General features: G+C 40.6%; 1 protein-coding gene across 5 annotated transcripts in view; it reads left to right on the top strand.

The window, feature by feature from the left end:
• The window catches only part of col4a4 (collagen, type IV, alpha 4), a 295,816-nt gene extending 274,551 nt beyond the window's left edge, over positions 1-21,265 (top strand). For all 5 annotated transcript variants that reach the window (XM_034292008.1, XM_034292010.1, XM_034292005.1 and 2 more), the window contains 6 exons: positions 3,259-3,366; positions 3,543-3,680; positions 7,018-7,134; positions 8,693-8,881; positions 19,847-20,130; positions 20,304-21,265. In XM_034292008.1, coding sequence (XP_034147899.1) covers positions 3,259-3,366; positions 3,543-3,680; positions 7,018-7,134; positions 8,693-8,881; positions 19,847-20,130; positions 20,304-20,564 — 1,097 coding nt within the window. In that variant the 3' untranslated portion in view covers positions 20,565-21,265. The remainder of the gene's footprint in view (positions 1-3,258; positions 3,367-3,542; positions 3,681-7,017; positions 7,135-8,692; positions 8,882-19,846; positions 20,131-20,303) is intronic.
• The last annotated feature ends 1,014 nt before the right edge of the window (positions 21,266-22,279 follow it).

Genomic DNA, 22,279 nt, shown 5'->3' with positions numbered 1-22,279 from the left:
CAGGACAATAGGCAAGCAGCTTGGTGAGAAGGCAACAACTGTTGGCGCAATTATTAGAAAATGGAAGAAGTTCAAGATGACGGTCAATCTCCCTCAGTCTGGGGCTCCATGCAAGATCTCACCTCGTGGGGCATCAATGATCATGAGGAAGGTGAGGGATCAGCCCAGAACTACACGGCATGACTTTGTCAATGACCTGAAGAGAGCTGGGACCACAGTCTCAAAGAAAACCATTAGTAACACACTACGCCGCCATGGATTAAAATCCTGCAGCGCTCACAAGGTCCCCCTGCTCAAGCCAGTGCATGTCCAGGCCTGTCTGAAGTTTGCCACTGACCATCTGAATGAACCAGAGGAGGAATGGTAGAAGGTAATCTGGTCTAATGAGACAAAAATAGAGCTTTTTGGTCTAAACTCCACTAGCCGTGTTTGGAGGAAGAAGAAGGATGAGTACAACCCCAAGAACACCATCCCAACCGTGAAGCATGGAGGTGGAAACATCCTTCTTTGGGGATGCTTTTCTGCAAAGGGGACAGGACGACTGCACCGTATTGAGGGGAGGATGGATGGGGCCATGTATTGCGAGATCTTGGCCAACAACCTCCTTCCCTCAGTAAGAGCATTGAAGATGGGTCGTGGCTGGGTTTTCCAGAATGACAATGACCCGAAACACACAGCCAGGGCAACAAAGGAGGGGTTCCGTAAAAAACATCTCAATGTCCTGGAGTGGCCTAGCCAGTCTCCAGACCTGAACCCAATAGAAAATCTTTGGAGGGAGGTGAAAGTCTGTATTGTCCAGCGACTGCCCCGAAACCTGAAGGATCTGGAGAAGTTCTGCTTGGAGGAGTGGGCCAAAATCCCTGCTGTAGTGTGTGCAAACCTGGTCAAGAACTACAGGAAACTTATGATCTGTACCAAATATTAAGTCATGCTTTTCTGATGTATCAAATACTTATGTAATGCAAAAAAATTCACATTTTTGGTTTTAGATTCTGTCTCTCACAGTTGAAGAATACCTATGATAAAAATTACAGACCTCTACATGCTTTATAAGTAGGAAAACCTGCAAAATCGGCAGTGTTTCAAATACTTGTTCTCCCCACTGTATATTCGACCAACTTAATGTACTCAACTCATCACTACAAGGCAGAAAATAACTACTGTTTATGGCAACTGGGGATCCAACTTGGAGGACGCGCTGATGGAGTTGTCCAGTGATCAGACATTAATTAAAGGCTATGTTTGCCGTAACCAAACTTGCTGAATTCTGGATTGCATTTGCAGAGGAATATCCAATGCAGCGATGGTTGTACTGATTCCATTTGGATCAACCTACTTTTGTGAGGCCGCATTTTCCACATTCACATATATCAAAAACAAAAACAGATTACGTCTCAATGTGGAGGATGATCTCTGAGTTGCCATTGCAGCTGTTGTGCTCGAAAAGCCATCTAATTAAATTAGTAAGTTCAGGCTTAACTTACTAATAATAAACATACATGAGAAAACAGATCATTAATATTAAATATTAAAGGGTTCTTTTTAATCATCTTAATATGATCTATTGAGCGTGTCTACATTTGTGTTTCATTGTGAGAGACCATTATTTCCGCATGCATGTGCAGGGATCATATTATTTGAAAAAAATTTTTGGGGGGGTCAAGCATGATAGACCCCCAAAATGATGATAGAGAACCCCTGAGCTAGATAATGTAAGACATGACCCATTTCTGTACAGAAAGATTTTCAACTTTCAATCTTTATTAGTATGTCATTAGTATGCAGGGACACATTCAATATGAACACTTCTTTGAAGTGTATTGAATGCAGACAGTAGCTTACATAGAGCCTGGTCAACCATGGGAGTAATAGCATATAACACAGTGTCATAGAGTTACAGGTTACAACCTTTAACAGATGTATTCAAAAACTCAGAATAAACCCCTTCTGAGTACACTCAGATCTGTCTTAAGGAATTTTCAAACTAGTCTCAAGTAGCCTGATCTAGGCCTATTGATGTTATCTTCTAAATGAGGGTCTTCTGCAAAGCTAGATATTGCATCTAAGTAAAGACTGGATTTGGCTTTTTTTATTGATACAGTACATCTATTTGCTACTTGTCTGAAAAGTTGCCAATCAGATACCGAGTAATTTATTCTAGCGTTTGCCCAGGCCCGAGTTCTCTACCTAAGGAGTTCAAATAGTTGTTATAGTTGTGATATCTAAAAGGGGCATGAAAGGTATATAAAAGGCTTGACAATTGCTGTGAAGTGCTTCAGAGCCAGCTCCAAGTCTGAGAATAAATTTAAAGAGAACAGCTCAGAATAAAATACATCCAGAATAAAAAAAAATCTATCTGTGACAAATGTTTAAGATTTCTCTTCTTAATTAAGCGAGGTTTAGCCATTTCTTGTTTATTACTTCTAATACAAAGTATTTAGACAATGATCACTTATATTCTTTGCACAAACTCCAGTTGATCTATATTTGTGGGGGTTGTTTGTCAGAATTGGTCAATTGAGGCGTTTATAGGACTTTTAACGTTAATCCTAGTGGGCATTGAAATCAGATGTGTCAATTTAAAATTCATACATAAGCTCTTCAGTTAATCAGAGATTAGCCAGTCAAGATTCAGATTGCCTCGAATAACCATCTTATAGGACATAAAAGAAAACAGGCATTTAGACAGTGTCAACAGCACCAGCCAAAGCATCAGGGGGACATATCCCTGCTACATAACAAGGTGCACTTTGGGCAATAGATGCAAGATGGGAAATATCTTATGAGGGCATAGATTACATCTTAATTTCCTTTGTAATGCCGCAATATTGTCTCACAGCATCCTTGCATCTTTGTATGTCCTGTAATAAATCAAACCTTATTTAGTTTTTTACCCCTTTTTTAACCCCTTTGTATCATTTTATTGGTATATAATATTTGAAATATTGGTACCCAATTATTTAACCACTTGATTCTACTTACTTGATTTAACCAATGCAAATTCCTGCCCTAATTCCTTTTTAACTAAATGTTTCTACTACATGATGAATTCCTCTAAACCAACATATGGAACTGATAACTATAAGCCTGTCAGGTCAGATAAAAAGGCTGGTTCTAAATAAAACAATACTTCAAGGTGAACACTGAAATAAATCTATAATTGCACACACACAAGTCTTCACACACTTTGAAGCTGCACTGTTTATGACCAAATCGACTGACTTCAATTCGAATAAACGTAACCATGATGTCTTCCAGGTGAGAGAGGAGCTATAGGGAGGATGGGGCTTCCAGGACACCCTGGTCCCCCAGGAATATGTGGCCTACCAGGGTCCCATGGATCCAGGGGACCACCAGGAGATCAAGGTTTGCTCCTGCCTATGGTGATATTCATCATCATAATACAAATTATACAGATACAAACCGATGTAAGAAAATGAATACATTTTATATTGCTCCTGACAGACTTTACCTTCTAGAGATTGTTCACATGAGGTTTACCCCCATTTCCATCTCTTAGTGTAACTTTCTCTCCTCCCTAGGCCCAAAGGGAGAAGTTGGGGATGTAATCAAACCATTGTATACCCAGCCTCCTCCTGGACCTGTGGGCACACCAGGTAAACCAGGCCTGCCTGGCTTACCTGGAGGCCCGGGACCCAACGGTTTTAATGGACAAAAAGGTATGGAATCATATGGGTCAAAGGAAGCCTAAAACCCTGAAATGTCTCTATATCTTCCTGGATACTGGTGCCAGCCATTAAAGCAAACAATTTAAATGAATCACTCACAAGAAAAAAAAAGGAAGACAAAGACTAAGCACAAGGCCAAGTTGACCCTCCAGTGGTTACAACAGAAAAAAATGAGGGCTCATCAGTCTCCTGACCTTAATATCATTGAACCATCTCAAAACGTGTGGTTCATGCAAGACGACCAAAGACTTTGCATGACCTGGTAGGATTATGCCAAGATGAATTTTTCCTTCCCGGTGTCATGTGACTCGTTAGTGTTACAAGGTCTCAGGTGTGAATGGGGAGCATGTGTGTTGAATTTGGTGTTATTGCTCTCACACTCCCTCATACTGATCACTGGAAGTTCAAAATGGCACCTCATGGCAAATAATTGTTGCTCTACATAAAGATGGCCTAGGCTATAAGAAGATTGCCAAGACCATGAAACTGAGCTGCAGCACGGTGGCCAAGACCATACAGCTGTTTAACAGGATAGGTTCCACTCAACCTGTCAGTGCTCAGACCATACGCTGCACACTGCATCAAATTGGTCTGCATGGCTGTCGTCCCCAAAGGAAGCCTATTCTAAAGATGATCCACAAGAAAGCCCGCAAACAGTTTGCTGAAGACAAGCAGACTAAGGGCATGGATTACTGGAACTATGTCCTGTGGTCTGATGAGTCCAAGATACATTTATTTGGTTCAGATGGTGTCAAGCATGTGTGGCGGCAACCCAGTGAGGAGTACAAAGACAAGTGTGTCTTGTCTACAGTCAAGCATGGTGGTGGGAGTGTCATGTTCTGGGGCTGCATGAGTGCTGCCGGCACTGGGGAGCTACAGTTCATTGAGGGAACCATGAAAGCCAACATGTACTGTGACATAATGAAGCAGAGCATGATCGCCTCCCTTCGGAGACTGTGTCGCAGGGCAGTATTCCAACATGATAACGACCCCAAACACATCTCCAAGATGACCACTGCCTTACTAAAGAAGTAGAGGGGAAATGTGATGGACTGGCCAAGCATGTCTCTAGACTTAAACCCTATTGAGCATCTGTGGGGCATCCTCAAACCGAAGGTGGAGGAGCGCAAGGTCTCTAACATCCACCAGCTCTGTGATGTTGTCATGGAGGAGTGGAAGAGGACTCTAGTGGCAACCTGTGAAGCTCTGGTGAACATGCCCAAGATGGTAAAGGCATTGCTGGAAAATGATGGTGGCCACACAAAACATTGACACTTTGGGCCCAATTTGGACATTTCCTCTTAGGGGTGTACTCACTTTTGTTGCCAGCGATTTAGACATTAACGGCTGTGTGTTGTGTTATTTTGAGGGGACAGCAAATGTACACATATACAAGCTGTACACTCACTACTTTCCGTTGTAGCAAAGTGTAATTTCTTCAGTGTTGTCACATGAAAATATATAATCAAATATTTACAATAATGTGAGGTGTGTACTCACTTTTGTGAGGGACTGTATACACCAATCAGCCATAACATTCTGACGACTGACAGGTGAAATCTCATTATCATGGGGTGCCCATGCTGACCCCTGTCCACTGCTGAGAGTGCCTAAAATGGGCACGTGAGCATCAGAACTGGACTACGGAGCAATGGAAGAAGGTGGCCTGGTCTGATGAATCACATTTTCTTTTACATCACTTGGATGGTCAAGTGCATTTGTGCCCAACAGAGGCAGTGTAATGCTTTGAACAATGTTCTGCTGGGAGACTTTGGGTTTAACACGTATCGCATACCTGAGCATTGTTGCAGACCATGTGCACCCATTCATGTTAATGGTATTCCCTGATGGCATTTGCCTCTTTTAGCAGGATAATGTGCCCTGCCGCAAAGCAATAATGGTTCAGGAATGGTTTGAGGAAAACAACAAAGATTTCAAGGTGTTTACTTGGCCTCCAAATTCCCCAGATCTCAATCCAATTAAGCATCTATGGGTTGGACAAACAGATCCAAATCCATGGACGACCCACCTCACAACTTACAGCAGGACTTAGAGGATCTGCTGCTAACGTCTTGGTGCCAGATACCACAGCACACCTTCAGAGGTCTAGTGGAGTCCATGCCTCGACGGGTCAGGGCTGTTTTGGCGGCAAAAGGGGGACTTACACAATAATAGGCAGGTGGTCATAGTCGTATGGCTGATTGGTGTGTATATATATATATATATATACAGCTCTGGAAAAAATTAAGAGACCACTGCAAAATTATAATTTTCTCTGGTTTTACTATTCATCGGTATGTGTTTGAGTAAAATGAACAGTTTTGTTTTATTCTATAAACTACTGACAACATTACCCCTAATTTCCAAATAAAAATATTGTCATTTAGAGTATTTTTTTGTAGAAAATAACAACTGGTCAAAATAACCCCCAGAAAATGCATTGACACAGACCTTACATAATGCAAAGAAAACAAATTCATATTCATTTTTCAACAATAAAATACTTACGTTTTCCTCCACCAAATTTCACAGTGGTTGCAAGACACTGTGGCTTGTAGGCCTCTCCAGGTCTCTGTCAAAGCAAAAAATTTGACTTGTCAGAGAAGATGACCTTACTCCATTCATCTAGGGTCCAATCCTTATGGTCTTTTGCAAACTTCAGCCTGGCTTTTTTTTTAGGTTTTCAACTCTTTTGTCATGCTGAATTGTTATTTTTTTATTCAAATAACCTTTGAGGTACTACTTGCACTGTTTTTGGCATCCAGCTGGTCCTAATGCAAGAGGATAGTGATGACCACAGCTGGTAATCACCTAATCAGTACCTCATTAAGTAAAATTAGGTTTGCCTGTGTTGGAATTTTACAGACACTGGAATGCAATTGTTGCCATAGAGATGCTGAGATGCTGATTTAAGAAAAATTTGGAGTGGTCTCTTAATTTTTTCCAGAGCTGTATATATAAAATGAGTCAACATCCGGTTCCATCACTGAAGTGTACTGTGGAAGAGAGTGAGGAATGTTATGTGAAGAAGGTGAAGAACTGAAACGTGTTCCTGGTCTTACTATTACTATTTTTATAAACGTTAATTCACCACAAAATGTGCATCCTGGTGTTGCTGTGCAAAAATGTGTGGTATTTTTTCACCCCCATTTGCATTACTGAAATCAAATTGCATTTGAATGCAAAAACAACAGATTTTTGAATTCTAAGGAATTCGCTGTACTTTCTCAGAGAGACCAATTGATGTCTTTGTAATAGTATGTTTATAAGTGGATTACTGACCGCAAAATTTAAGATAAGTGATTATTTTGCGTGTCCATTGTCTCAGGAAGAAGTGGCCAGTTTGGCTCCCCGGGATGTCAAGGACCCGAGGGCCCCCCAGGAGAAGACGGGGACCAAGGAAATTATGGGGTACAGGGCGAGCGGGGGCCATTGGGTACAAAGGGTAAATTAAATGAATCAGGACATGTGGATGGTGTCTTCACACACTCACACTGCTTATGAGACTGTTTTCCATCCAATTTAAACATCAACAAAATGTTCAAAATGATATACTCTAAGAAACTTAACCCCTATCTAAAGCTTAAAGAGACTTTTTTGTTACACCTGCTGCTTACCCATGATCTTGTTAAAAAAGTATAACTGTTATATAATACAATTTGGTCAGACCATGCATCTTCCCGCATCATTTTCTCACCTCTCAGCCTGTTTATTTAGTGAATTAATGTGAAGTTTATACTTTTTTCATTCCTATTCAGTCTAGTAACCTATTCAGTTTAGTCATACTGCTCAGACCAAATTTTGTAAACAAAAACCTTGTGGTCAGAAATGTATTTCAATCATTTGGCAGATATCTTCTGCAATAATAAAAATGCAATCCCCTTGGAAGTAACCATTCTCAAGTTTATGTGCTTGAGAATGGTTATTTTGCCAATGGATGCTAATCATGTCACCTCAATACAGGTGTTGGTCATAATTAGAATATCATCAAAAAGTTGCTTTATTTCAGTAATTCCATTCAAAAAGTGAAACTTGTATATTATATTCATTCATTACACACAGACTGATATATTTCAAGTGTTTATTTCTTTTAATTCTGATGATTATAACTGACAACTAATGAAAATCCCAAATTCAGCAATATTACAATTTTCGGAGATACAGAATTTGGGATTTTCATTAGTTGTCAGTTATAATCATCACAATTAAAAGAAATAAACATTTGAAATATATCAGTCTGTGTGTAATGAATAATAATAATATACAAGTTTCACTTTTTGAATGGAATTACTGAAATAAATCAACTTTGTGATGATATTCTAATTATATGACCAGCACCTGCATATGATTGCAGGCCATCTTTTTTTGACTTTTTTAGTTAAGTCCCTCTCTCTATTGCTGTTATAGGTTTTACACTGCCTGGACAAAAAAGTCACACATTTTAGAGCCTATGATTGAATAATTACCGCAGTGTTTCAGCTGGCAATGAGATGTGTTCTCACTTCGCTGCTGTTCCATGTCTTTCTTCTACAGCATGTGTTAGCTAGCCAGTGATTTGTTACTTTGGCACAATTTCGACAGTAGGGCTACTAATCCCATAATGCATAGCATTTCTGGTCACTTCAAAAACATTCCAGTGTTCAAGTTAACCATGCTTAACCACCTAGGTGTGAAATCAACCTTAGATTCATAGTAAAAAATGTTCTCCTTACATGTCTTTTCTAAAACAGTGGACCACTTTGTTATTTTGAAAAATTTAGATTGCCCCTTCAGCTGAAATCAACAACTCCGCCACACTGTAAAAGCATATTAATTATTTTCTTTATTGTTCATGTCGTTGAGAAGCTGTTGTTTAAATTATTTTTAATATGAAAACTGTTTCATTTGATTAATGAAATTGTATTTCCTCTCCAAGGGTAGCTGAGTTTCTTAAACATTTCCATGTTTTCTGACTGGTCCTGCCTGCTTCTGCTTCTTCTTTTTGTCTCCGTTTGTCATGGTAGGCGAACCAGGCCCATCGGGGGACCCCGGCAGCTCAGGCCCCTTCACCACTTTCAACTCCGGTTTTCTGTTGGTGATCCACAGCCAATCAGATACACCCCCTTCCTGTCCAGCAGACATGACACAAATGTGGACTGGCTACAGTCTGCTGTATCTGGAAGGGCAAGAGAAGGCACACACACAGGACCTTGGTATGTTGCAGGCCCGGCTGCAGGATGCAATGACAGAGGGGGCATTTTTCATAAAGGAGGGGGCATATCTAATTCATATACCATTTGCAGTGTTTATGGGGAAACAAAAATTATCTGGAGGGGCAATGCCCCCTTTTTGTGCCCCCGTGGCACCGGGCCTGGTATGTTGGTCTTAAAACACTGTCTGGGTGTGTGTCTTTTTTAATCTTTAAGTACATTTACACATACTATACTGTGTGTAATGGTGATGTTAGTTGTTGTCTGCATATAGGGCCATAATATGCAACATTTACAGAAATTTCACATGTACGGTAAGATGTGGTTTGGCAATAGTCCCAATTAAGTATTTAGGAAAAAAAATATATTGGAAAAAAAAAATCCAGGGGTGTCCTACATGTAATGTCCAAAAAGACCCAACAAAACGAATTAAAAATATATATATATATATATACAAACAGTCAACTCGTTATTGACTGTTTGTATATATATTGTATATTATCGGCACCCTTCATTACATTGAGCAAAAGTGAATGCAAAAAAATAAACCACAAAAACAATGACTTTTTGGCTCAAACATAAGGGGGATCAATATACTTTTATTTAAATTTCTCAACCACAAAACATTTTATTGAGTAGTACAATGTTTCTGCCAAAAATAGGTTTCAAGGTATTGGCTCTATAGCCATAAAGTGGTATCAGCTATGAAATGATTTGCTTTTTAGTTGGTCTCACTCTCCGGGAACTGTTTTGATGCTCTTTCACCTTTTCCTGTTTACCTGTCTATATAAGAGGTTGCACACATGTAAAATTGTTTTGTCATCCATCACCATGGGTAAAACCAAAGAGCTTTTAGTTGAAAGGAGACAATGACCTACAAAGATCAGGTAAATAAGAAACTATTAAAACATGATCAGTTGAAAATACATCTAAGCACCGACAGGTCAATAATAAAATACAATTATAACAGAAGTTTCTAAAGTCTGGATCAGTTGCAGATTTGCCAAGAAGAGAATGTATGTTCATATTGAGGTGAGGAAAATGGTAAGAGAGGCAAAGATGAATACATAGTTTCCAAACTGCCGTCTTAAGGAATAGTCACGTTTGGCAAAAACGGGGACTGACTGCATACAATAGTTTTTTTTGGGCCTTTGATTTTTATGCTAAAATGGGGTTCAGAATGGGGTTCAGGTGAGGGCCTTTAAACAATTAACTTTTCTAATAGCTGTTTGGTCCCAATCAAATACGCATATGTTTATTAAATGATTCCCCAATTCAACCAAATTCAATAAGGTAGTTTACTTAATTACATAGACAAAGGCATATGGGAGGCAAAGTAACTAGAGATGTCCACAACCATATCCACAACCATAAAGCAGGAGAGATCTGTAATTTATTGATGCACAGCAGGGAAGTTGTTGATTCCGCTATTTTACTAGAAAGGCAGCACCCTCTCAGCCTAGGCAAAACTATTTTCTGTCTTGGCACCTCCCCTTGAAGCCAGGACAGCAGAGTCCCAGACAATCTTCTGAAAACCTACCTCTTTGAGTAGTATCTTAATCATCGTGTGTATCCCCCCACTACCTCAAAAAAATATATAATGCACTTATGAATAATGAATTTCTCTGGTTTTACTACTAAAAGGTATGTGAGTAAAATTTAAATGTTTCTTTAATTCTATAAACTACTGAAAACATTACAACATGACACCCAACAACATTACATCCAAATTCCAAACAGAAATATTGTAATTTAGAGTATTTATTTGTAGAAAAGAATAACTGTTCAAAATAACAAAATAAATATGCATTGTTTTCAGACCTCAAATAATGCTAAGAAAACTAATTTATTCGTTTTTTTATTCATTTCTCAACAACAAAATACAAATGTTTTAACTTAGGGAAGAGCTTGGAAATCAGTAATTGTTGGAATAACCCTGATTTTCAATCAAAGCTTTCATGTGTCTTTGCATGCTCTCCACCAGTCTGTCACATTGGTGTTGGGTGACTTTATGCCACTCCTGGCAAAAAGTTCTCAGAGTTGGGGAACATTGTCAGAGCAGAAGGAAGCAGGTGTTCTTCCAGCATAACCTTTTACTTGGCTTGATTCATGTGACCTTCACAAAGACATATGTGCCTGATTCCAGCCCTGCTGAAGCATCCCCAGATCATCACCGATCCACCACCAAATTTAACAGTGGGTGCGAGACATTGTGGCTTGTAGGCTTTTCCAGGTCTCCAACTAACCATTAGATGACCAGGTGTTGGGCAAAGCTGAAACTTTGACTTGTCAGAGAACATGACCTTACTCCATTCCTCTACGGTCCAATCCTTATGGTCTTTTGAAAACTTCAGCCTGGCTCTTCTTTGCTTCTCATTGATGAAAGGCTTTTTTCTAGCTTTGCATGACATCAGCCCTGACCCTAGGAGCCTTTTTTTCGAACCATCCTCGCCATGCACTTCACCCCAGATGCTGTTTGCCACATCTTTTTGTAGGTCACTTTGTGTCATCCTACGGTTGTTGAGTGACATTCGAATGAGTTGACGGTCATCTCGGTCAGTGGACAGTCGTTTTCGCCCTCTGCCAGTCTGTAGCTTTGTTGTCCCCAATGTCTGTTGCTTGACCTTGTTCTTATGAATCGCCATCTTTGAAATTTTCAGGATGGAAGCAACCTGACACTCACTGTATCCCTCTGCCAGTAAAGCCAGAATTGAACCCTTCGTCTCACTCAAAGCTTTTCTTTTCAACTCTTTTGTCATGCTGAATAGTTATTTTTTATTCAAATTACATTTGAGGTACTTTTTGCACTGTTTTTTCCATCCAGCTAATCATATTGCAAGAGGATAGTGATGACCACAGCAGTGGTTTTTATACTTTTACTTGTTAAATTAGATTTGATTCAGATAATCACCTAATCAGTACTTCATTGAGTAAAATTAGGTGTACCTGTGTTGGAATTTAACAGACACTGGAATTTGAATGGCTGCCGTACATGTAGAGATTCTGATTTAAGAAAAATTAGGAGTGGTCTCTTAATTTTGACCAGAGCTGTATGTTAGAGCTACAGACAACTTTCAACTAGCTAGGGCTAGTTGCCTTTTTTAACCTATGGACACTCCACACCACAAAAATCCTGCAATCTGAAAAGTTGTGGACAGTATATGCCAAGGTTTTGAACAGTATTGTACATAGAGTTATGTCCGGAGATATTTGGACACTGACCTCATTTTCATAATTCTGGCTTTGTACGCCAAGCACCAACAGAATTTTGCTGAGTATTTCAGGGGCTGAAATATAATTGGACAAATTAACGCAATCATAAATAAAATGTTTTTAATACTTTTTCGAGAATCCATTGCAGGCAATGATTGCTTGAAGTCTGGAACACACGGACATCACCAAACGCTTGGTTTCCTCCTTTGTGATGTTTTGCCAGACCCTTACTGCAGTTGTCTTTAGTTGTTGTTTGTTCGTGTGTCTTTCTGCCTGAAGTTTTGTCTTGAGCAAGTGAAATGTATGCTCGATCGGGTTGAGATCAGGTGATTGAATTGACCATTGCAGAATACTCTACTTATTTGCCTTAAAAATTCCTGGGTTGCTTTCACAGTATGTATTGGGTCATTGTCATCTGTAAAGTGAAGCACCGTCCAAACAACTTTGTTGAATTTGACTGAATCTCAGCAGATAATATATCCCTATACACTTCAGAATTCATCCAGCTGCTTCTGTCTTCTCTCACATCAGCAGTAAACACTAGTGACCCAGTGCCACTGGAAGCCATGCATGCCCATGCCATCACACTGTCTCCACCGTGTTTTACAGTTGATGTGAAATGCTTCGGATCATGAGCCATTCCAAGGCTTCTCATTACTTTTTTCTTCTCATTATTCTGGTACAAGTTGATCCTAGTTTCATCTGTCTAAAGAATGCTGCTCCAGAACTGGGCTGGCTTTTTTTTAAATGTTTTTTGGAAAAGTCTCATCTGGCCTTTCTAGAGGCTTTTGAATGGTTTGCACCTTGAGGAAAACCCTCTGTATTTGCTCTCGTGAAGTCTTCTCTTTATTATAGACTTGGATAATGATAAGCCTACCTCCTGGAGTGTGTTCTTCACTTAACTGGATGTAGTGAAGGGGTTTTTCTTTACCATGGAAAGGATCCTACGATCATCCACCACTGTCGTCTCCAGTGGACGTCCAGGTCTTTTTGTGTTGCAGAGCTCACCAGTGCGTTCTTTTTGTTCTCTGAATGTACCAAACTGTTGATTTAGCCACTCATAATGTTTCTGCTAATTCTCTGATGGAATTTTATTTTTGCAGCCTAAGAATGGCCTGTTTTACTTTCATTGAGAGCTTCTTTGACCGCATGTTGTTGGTTCACAGCAACAGCTTCCAAATGTGAATTCCATGCCTGGAATCAACTCCAGACCTTTAACGTTCTTAATAGATGAAGAACTAACAAAGGAATAGCCCATAATAACCTGTCCATGAAATGGCTTTTGAGTCAATTGACTCAAAAGCCATATGGGCCCTTGAAAAAGAGGGCGCTACATAATATACTGCTGTAATTCCTAAACCCATCGACCAATTTGTATTTGAATACCCTCAAATTAAATCTGAAAGACTGCACTTTAAACCCAGATTACACATTATTTAACTGTAACTTTTGGTAAACAGCCAAAATAACTAAACTGACTGTGTCAGTGTCCAATTATTTACGGACCTAACTGTACATACGCTGAACAAAATTATAAACGCAACACTTTTGTTTTTGCCCCCATTCATCATGAGGTGAACTCAAAGATCTAAGACTTTCTCTATGTACACAAAAGGCCTATTTCTCTCAAATATTGTTCACAAATCTGTCTAAATCTGTGTTATTGAGCACTTCACCTTTGCCGAGATAATCCATCCACCTCACAGGTGTAGCATATCAAGATGCTGATTAGACAGCATGATTATTGCACAGGTGTGCCTTAGGCTGGCCAAAATAAAAGGCCACTCTAAAATTTGTAGTTTCACTGTGTTGCATGTGTCCGGGGGGGTCCGGGGGGTCCAAAAACCAGTCAGTGTCACCACCATTTGCCTCACGCAGTGCACCACACCTCCTTTGCATAGAGTCGATCAGGTTGTTGATTGTGACCTGTGGAATGTTGGTCCACTCCTCTTCAATGGCTGTGCAAAGTTGCTGGATATTGTCAGGACCTGGAACACGCTGTCGTATACGCAAATCCAGAGCATCCCAAACATGCTCAATGGGTGACATGTCCGGTGAGTATGCTGGCCATGCAAGAACTGGAATGTTTTCAGCTTCCAGGAATTGTGTACAGATCCTTGCAACATGGGGCCGTGCATTCTCATGCTGCAACATGAGGTGATGGTCATGGATCAATGGCACAACAAAAATGCCATCAAAATGCCAACAATAAAATGCATCTGTGTTCGTTGTCCATAACACACACCTGCCCATACCATAACCCCACTGCCACCATGGGCCACTCGATCCACTATGTTGACATCAGCAAACTGCTCACCCACACAACGCTGTACATGCTGTCTGCCATCTGTCTGCCTTCATGTTGCCTTCATTGATTGTGGGATTATTGATGTGCTGTACGCTGCCTGCTGTTACCTACCAGGCTACCTGCCAAACTTTTTTCGAATTTACTCTATATAAACTAATTGGTCAAAATTCAATTTTAAGAGTTTTACCAATGCAATATTTTTATCTGTTGACCTCTTACCCAACTTTACTACACCGGGACTCTTTTTGGACATAATTAACGGAACTACTCACCCCAGAACACCCGAGGCTAAGTATCATTAAAATGCGCTGTAATTGTTGTAGCAACAACACGGAGGAGAACTATCATCTTCAGTTAAAGATAGCAGAGTTAGAGGCTCGGCTTCTGACGCAAATGTCAGGCAAGGATTATGGTAGTGTAGAAATAGAAAAAACTGTATCAGTGCCACCAGGAAGAAACAATAGTTTTGTTAGCCCCCCGGCACAGCTCCTGCAGCCGGGCAAGAACTTTCTCTTGGTCACTGGGAAGAAATGCCGTCGACCAGTTTAACCTGAATCATTGCTAAATCCAACTGAGACTTTCAACAGGTTTTCCCCACTGGAGTCAGAGTCAAGACCCGAGCCGTCTTCAGAGGGGAAGGATTGGCAGGCATTTTCTACTGGTGGCCTTGAAAAACTGAAAACTTTAGTTATTGGCGATTCCATTACCCGCAGTATTTGACTGAATAATCAGCTGGCGATCGTACACTGTTTACCGGTGGGCAGAGCCACTGACGTAGCCGCATATCTGGGGTAAGTGCTAGCGAAGTCTAAAACTGGCAAGTATAGAGAGTACAGAGATATTGTTATTCACGTTGGCACCAACGACGTTAGGATGAAACAGAGATTACAAAGCAGAACATAGCATCAGCGTGTAAACTAGCAAATAATTGTCTCTGGTCCCCTCCCAGCTAGGGGTGGTGACGAGCTCTACAGCAGACTAGCGCAACTCAATCGCAGGCTGAAAACGGAGTTCTGCTCGTCGCAGGAGGTAGAGTTTGTAGATAACTGGCTTTCTTTTTGGGAGTCTCACTCCTATAGCCTTAACATGAGAGAGGGTGCAGGTCAGGCCGCAGGCTGTTAGCCAGCCTGCTAGCATAGTGGAGTCTGTCGATAGCATAGCCAGAGTAGTTAGTACAGCTTTACCTATTGCCACTGTGACACGTTCCAGGCTGAGAAAAGTTAAACAAGGTTGTGCTAACAAAAACTACATTATTAAGATAAAGCTTTCCCCCGCCTCGGTCACAAATAAAAATAAAAATGACTGTATCACCTCACATCTCAAAATGGGACTCCTAAATGTTAGATCCATTGCTCCAAAGGCAGCTGCCGTAAATGAATTAATCTCTGACCATAAACTAGATGTTATTGGTATATGTGAAATGTGGCTAAAGCCTAATGAATTCACTGCCTTAAATGAGGCCTCTCCTCCTGGTTATACTAGTGATCATATCCCTCGTGCATCCCGAAAAGGAGGGGGTGTCGTTTATATTTATGACAGTAAATATAAATTTACTCTCAAACATATCTCTTTTGGAGTTTTACTAATGAAAGTTAACCAGGCCGATAAATCGTTTTACATAGCTATTATTTATAGGCCCCCTGGGCCATATACAATGTTCCTCACTGAGTTTCCAGAATTCTTGTCTAACCTTGTAGTCATGGCAGATAGTATTCTAATTTTTGGAGATTTCAATATTCATATGGAAAAGTCCAATGATCCTCTTCAAAATGCCTTTGAAGCCATAATTGACTCAATGGGTTTTATCCAACATGTCTCAGGTCCAACACATTGCCACAATCACACCTTAGATTTAGTCCTGTCACGAGAAATAGATATTGTAGATCTAATAATTTCCCCCCAAAATCCTAGATTATCGAATCACTGTCTTATTACATTTACCGTTAAAACAAGAAATCCACTTGCTCTGCAAACAATGATTTTCAAAAGCCGTACTATAAATTCTCGGACTACAAATAAATTCCTTCGCTCATTAACGACAGAGTAAATAAATCTGTAAACGATCAAATCGAGGATCTAAACTGAACACTGCGAAATACATTAGACACAGTTGCACCACTAAAAACTAAAGAAATACGCAACAAGAAACTTGCTCCCTGGTACACAGACAATACTAGAGCACTTAAGCAAGCCTCCAGGAAATTGTAGTGAAAGTGTTGCTCCACCAAGTTGGAGGTATTTAGACTAGCCTGGATAGACAGTACACTACATTGCCGAAAATCACTCACGTCTTCTCGATCAGTTTATTTCTCCAACCTGATTGAGGTGAACAAAAACATTTAAACATTTCTCTTTGATACAGTTGCAAAGTTAACAAAAAAGCAAAGCTTAGCAAGTGAAGTGGGTCTTCACTTTAGTTGTAATGAATACATGAACTACTTTGATGAAAAGATCATCACCATTAGAAAACAAATAACTGACTCTTCCTTAAATAGTTATGGTCCTCAAAATCTCAGTTGTCCTAAAAATGTCCTGAACATCCCTGACCAGGTGTCAATGGGGACACTTAAATTTTTTGATACCGTATCGCTCGACACATTTACTAAATTTGTAATGAGTTCTAAACCCACAAACTCTCAGCTAGACCCGATTCCAACAAAATTACTTAAGGAGCTATTTCCTGTGCTAGGTCAGCCAATGCTGAACATAATAAATTGCTCCCTTTCTTCCGGATGTGTACCAAACTCACTAAAAATAGACAAGTCAAAGGTATGCTTTGGTGTTCCTCAAGGCTCGGTTCTGGGCCCATTATTGTTCTCACTATTTAGGCTCCCTCTGGGCGATGTAATCCAAAATCACAATGTAAACCTTCACTGTTACGCTGATGACACACAGTTATATATTTCAATGAAGCATGGAGTGGATGATAGAGAATTTCTTGCTCTTAAACTCAAGGAAAACAGAAATGCTCGTTTTAGGACCCAAGAAACAAATAGCATTGTTAGCAGATCTCACTGTGAACCTCGACGGCTGCATGGTCGTATCCAAAAAAACTGTCAAAAACCTTGGCGTTACCCTTGACCCTGACCTCTCCTTTGAAGAACATATAAAATATGTCTCAAGAGTTGCTTATTTTCATCTTCGAAACATTGTAAAAATTAGAAATCTTTCTATCAAAAACGTATGCAGAAAAATGTATCCATGCTTTTGTTACTTCTAGACTAGATTACTGCAATGCTCTTCTCTCTGGTTATCCAGACAAACTAATAAATAAACTTAAATTAGTGCTGCACACGGCTGCTAGAATCCTAACTAGAACAAAAAAAATTTAACACATTACTCCTGTCCTAGCGTCCTTACACTGGCTGCCTGTTAGGGTTCGGGCTGATTTTAAGGTTTTACTCTTAACCTATAAATCAATACATGGACTTGCTCCTACTTACTTTTCTGAAATGATCCAGCCATACATACCTACACGTAACCTACGATCGCAAGATGCAGCCCTTTTAATTGTACCTAGAATTTCTAAACAAACAGCTGGCGGCAGGGCCTTTTCTCATAGAGCTCCACTACTGTGGAATGATCTGCCAATTAAGGTTAGAAATGCAAACTCAGTGCAAACTTTCAAATGTCTACAAAAAACTCATCTCTGGCCCAGGGGAGTGAAGGTGACCAGTATGCTTGATACTGTCCACCCTTGCTGTCTTGCCAGGTGGGCTCTCGTCGCCACTGGGATGCCCTCCCTCCAATGCCTTTCTGGGGAAGAGTCACTGGCTTGTTGTTGTCTCTCTGTTGCGCACTTGTGCAATTGGGCTGTACACTGCTGGCAACACTCGGCCCTCTTTCAGGGGGGTTGTGGTTGGTGGGTGTCCCTTTGGTTGATGCCTGGCAATGTGGGTGGATTGATTTCCTGCCTGTTGGGCCCTGTCCGGGGCCTCCCTCGGGTAGGGCCACAGTGTCGCCGGACCCCCCCCGTCTCAGTTCCAAGGTGTTACGCTGCTATATTATTGTGCTGGGGGATATGAGGAATGCACTTACTTTTCTCAGTCTCCTCCAGTTTTAAATTTTAGGAGGAGATGAGGTCCTGGTCCACACCTGCGGAGTACCTGGTTTGGGGGGCCCGTTGCTGTCCCTGTCCTTGTCCACCTGGTCATACGTTTGACCTAGTCTAGAATCAAATAGACTCTGGATTTAGCCCAGAGAAATGTATTAATTATTCCAATTGGACTCTTAATATCTCACCCGGACTGGTCACCCCTCTGAGCCTGGGTCATCTCTAGGTTTCTTCCTAAAATTCGGCCTTAGTGAGTTTTTCCTAGCCACTGAAATCCAACACTACTGTTGTTTGATCCTTGGGGTTTATGGCCGGGTGTCTCTGTTAAGCACTTTGTGACAACTGCTGTTGTAAAAATGGCTTTATAAATACATTTGATTTGATTTGATCTGCCTTGTAAAGTCAAAACCGGGATTCATCCGTGAAGAGAACATCTCTCCAAAGTGTCAGATGCCATAGAATGTGAGCATTTGCCCACTGAAGTCGGTTACGATGACAAACTGTAGAAATTCTTTGGTTATGCCAACCTATTGTTGCAGCAGCTGTCCGGGTGGCTGATCTCAGAAGATCTTGGAGGTGAAGATGTTGGATGTGGAGGTCCTGGGCTGGTGTGATTACATGTGGTCTGTGATTGTGAGGCCAGTTGGATGTACTGCCAAATTCTCTGAAACACCTTTGGAGACGGCTTATGGTATAGAAATGAACATTCAATTCTTGCCCATTGCATGCTCCCTCAGAACTTGCGACATCTGTGGCATTGTGCTGTGTGATGGAACTGCACATTTTAGAGTGGCCTTTTATTGTTGCCAGCCTAAGGCACACCTGTGCAATAATCATGCTGTCTAATCAGCATCTTGGTATGTCACACCTTTGAGGTGGATGGATTATCTCGGCAAAGAAGAAGTGCTCACTAACAAAGATTTAGACAGATTTATGAACAATATTTGAGAGAAATAGGCCTTTTGTGTATATAGAGAAAGTCCTATATCTTTGAGATCAGCTCATGATAAATGGGGGCGAAAACAAAAGTGTTGCGTTTATAATTTTGTTCAGTGTAAATTTTTACTCAGTAAAAAATTGCAGTAGGCAGAGGTAGGCTTTTGCTATTTCTTAGACTGCAACTGTGAGAAAAATGTTTTTTTGTTTGTGCACTATTGTATCCTGTGACCTAATGCTGTATGTGTCTGAGAAAATCAGTCTCAGATTTTTTTTGGTTTTCATTAATATTTATCCTGTGAGGGAAAATGTGTGCATTCTGACAAATTTTCATGGTTTTCAGCATGCCCAGTGTCAGACATGCAGTGTAATTTCCACACTAAATACTGTGTGTTTAATTTCTTTGTGATTGTGCCTGTGTGTATGATTGTAACTTTGTGTCTTTGCCCCTTACCAGGTCAGGCTGGGTCATGTTTACGTCTTTTCAGCACCATGCCTTTTTCCTATTGCAACATGGGTACATGTGACTATGCTAGCCGCAATGACAAATCATACTGGCTGTCCACCACGGCAGCGGTGCCCATGATGCCTATAGTGGGTCAGGATATCCTGCAGCACATCAGCCGTTGTGTAGTCTGTGAGGCTCCCTCCCCTGCTGTAGCAATTCACAGCCAAGACACCAACAACCCCTTCTGTCCACCCAAATGGAAAAGTCTGTGGATGGGATACTCTTTCCTCATGGTGAGTGATTTCATTTTCATCTGTTTTTGGTTTCTATATGTATGTGTGAGTGTGAGTATATAAACTGGATGCATGTGATTATTCCTATAAAGTAATTCTATGCAGCCAGAAGCTGTTTATGATTCTGTGTGTGTTACGTGTGTGTTAAGTACTAACACGCATGTGAATTGCAGCACACAGGAGCCGGTGATGAGGGTGGTGGCCAGTCCCTGTCATCATCAGGAAGCTGCCTTAGGGACTTCCGTTCCCAGCCATTTGTGGAATGCCAGGGCCCGAGGGGCACGTGTCACTACTTTGCCAACATATACAGCTTCTGGCTGACGCGAGTGGGCACTGACGGACCATTCAACCCATCAACTTCTCAGGGCCCGCTCAAAGAGGAGTGGCAACAGCGCCTTAATATAGGCCGGTGCAATGTGTGTATGAAGGAGTGACTTTACCCACCCTTGTTCTGGACCAAGCCACCTACCATGAGTACCAGGGTAAAAAGCTCCACCCGCTGCATCCAACGAGAACTGCACTGACAAATGCACACTGATTGGTGACCCGAGAGGCAGAGATAACATTAGTCATGTAGTAGATTTTTTTACTGTTTTTGTAGTCACCAGAGGCTGAAACTACACCAGGTTACCTGAATGGCTGTGAACAATATCGGCATCTCCATTTTGTCTGTCTTGCTTTCTTCTCTCTGTCTCTCTCCAAATTCACCACCGGAAGATACTTGATCAATTATCTTTTAACACTGTCCTTGCTGAACTGTTTTAGTGTCAGGTCTTTAGATTAGTAATCCATTTCTCCTGAAATCAGCTGAAAGTTCTTTGTGTATTTTCTTTCAGAGTTTAAATATATCATATTATCCCTTGTGTTATGTTAGCATTTTGGTTACACTCATTATGTTAGCAGGTCAAATTAACCCCGGATGTAAAATCACAACCCAAAACTCACATTTTTTTTTATCTGCATGAAACTTGATGATATTATCATTTAACCATTTCAAGGGCCTCTAAAATAATTATTGCATTCAGAATATTGGGATCAAAATGACCCGGTGGTAGAGAATAGATTAAAATGCTAGTTGAAAATCTGCTGAGTGCAGATTTAAAATGGAAACTGTCATACTACACCTCAAAACTCTTATACATAAGAGTACATGGGAAAGGTTATGTTGTGTTGTGTGTGGAAGGGGCCAATAAGTTCTGTTCATAACTTTGCTGAGGCAATATAACTTAATAGAGCTTGCAAGTTCAAAAATGAATCAGCAGCTAGCTCATGGGATGCAAAGAAAGGGCGAAATGTATTCCATGCAACCATTTAACTTTTCATATATACTCCCGAGTAGTTTGCTTCGATAACTGTGACACAAGACCAGCATGTCGTGTATGAGACCAACCAACATATCATGTGAGAGTATTCCCAGAAACCTAGCCTCTGTAAACATAGCCATGGCTTATCATGAGATGACCAGCCCTGCTCCATCTGATTCCTAAACTTTCAATTTGTGTGTGTAACATGTTTTGACCATAAACACAGAAGTTTTCACTATGGTCATAATCTTTAGACCAAATACTTTTAATGTCCTAGACTAGTCTGGGGCATTAAAAGTATTGGTAAGTGGTGTCCATCATAGATAGATTTTGATTTATGGGATAAACAAGTGAATAGAGAATAATTTCAGCATCATCTAAGGTGCTGAAGTAATGTTTTGAAATGTCCCTGTCATATCTATTCAAGAAAACAGGTAAATCATTGCAAAACAATGTTTGTGCCATTTTTACAAATTGCACTTTATTCCATTTTCAATTTTGCTCTAATTAGGCATTATTCATTCTTTATAGATTGGTGTTGCATCTTTGGCAAACAAAAACAGATCTAATCTGAACCATCTAAAATGAGCTTGGGACTAGGGAAGGCAGCTGCGCTTCTGGATCTTGTTTAGGTAGAGAGTTTCTTTTTTGTATGGTAGAGTTTTAACTTCCATTTGTGGATTCTGCAACATTGGTTTTCTGAAGGGTTGCTGAGCCCATGCAGTGATGTCGGCTACAGAATTGTATCTTTTCAATGTAGTGCCCCCTGAAGGCCCAAAGAGCACAGCCATCCAATATTGGGTTTTGCCCTTTTTGTCCCTTGTGTACAGAGATTACTCCACATT

This window comes from Esox lucius, chromosome 1 (genome assembly GCF_011004845.1).
Source record: "Esox lucius isolate fEsoLuc1 chromosome 1, fEsoLuc1.pri, whole genome shotgun sequence".
Taxonomy (NCBI): domain Eukaryota; kingdom Metazoa; phylum Chordata; class Actinopteri; order Esociformes; family Esocidae; genus Esox; species Esox lucius.
This window is presented reverse-complemented; position numbering and strand designations above follow the sequence as displayed.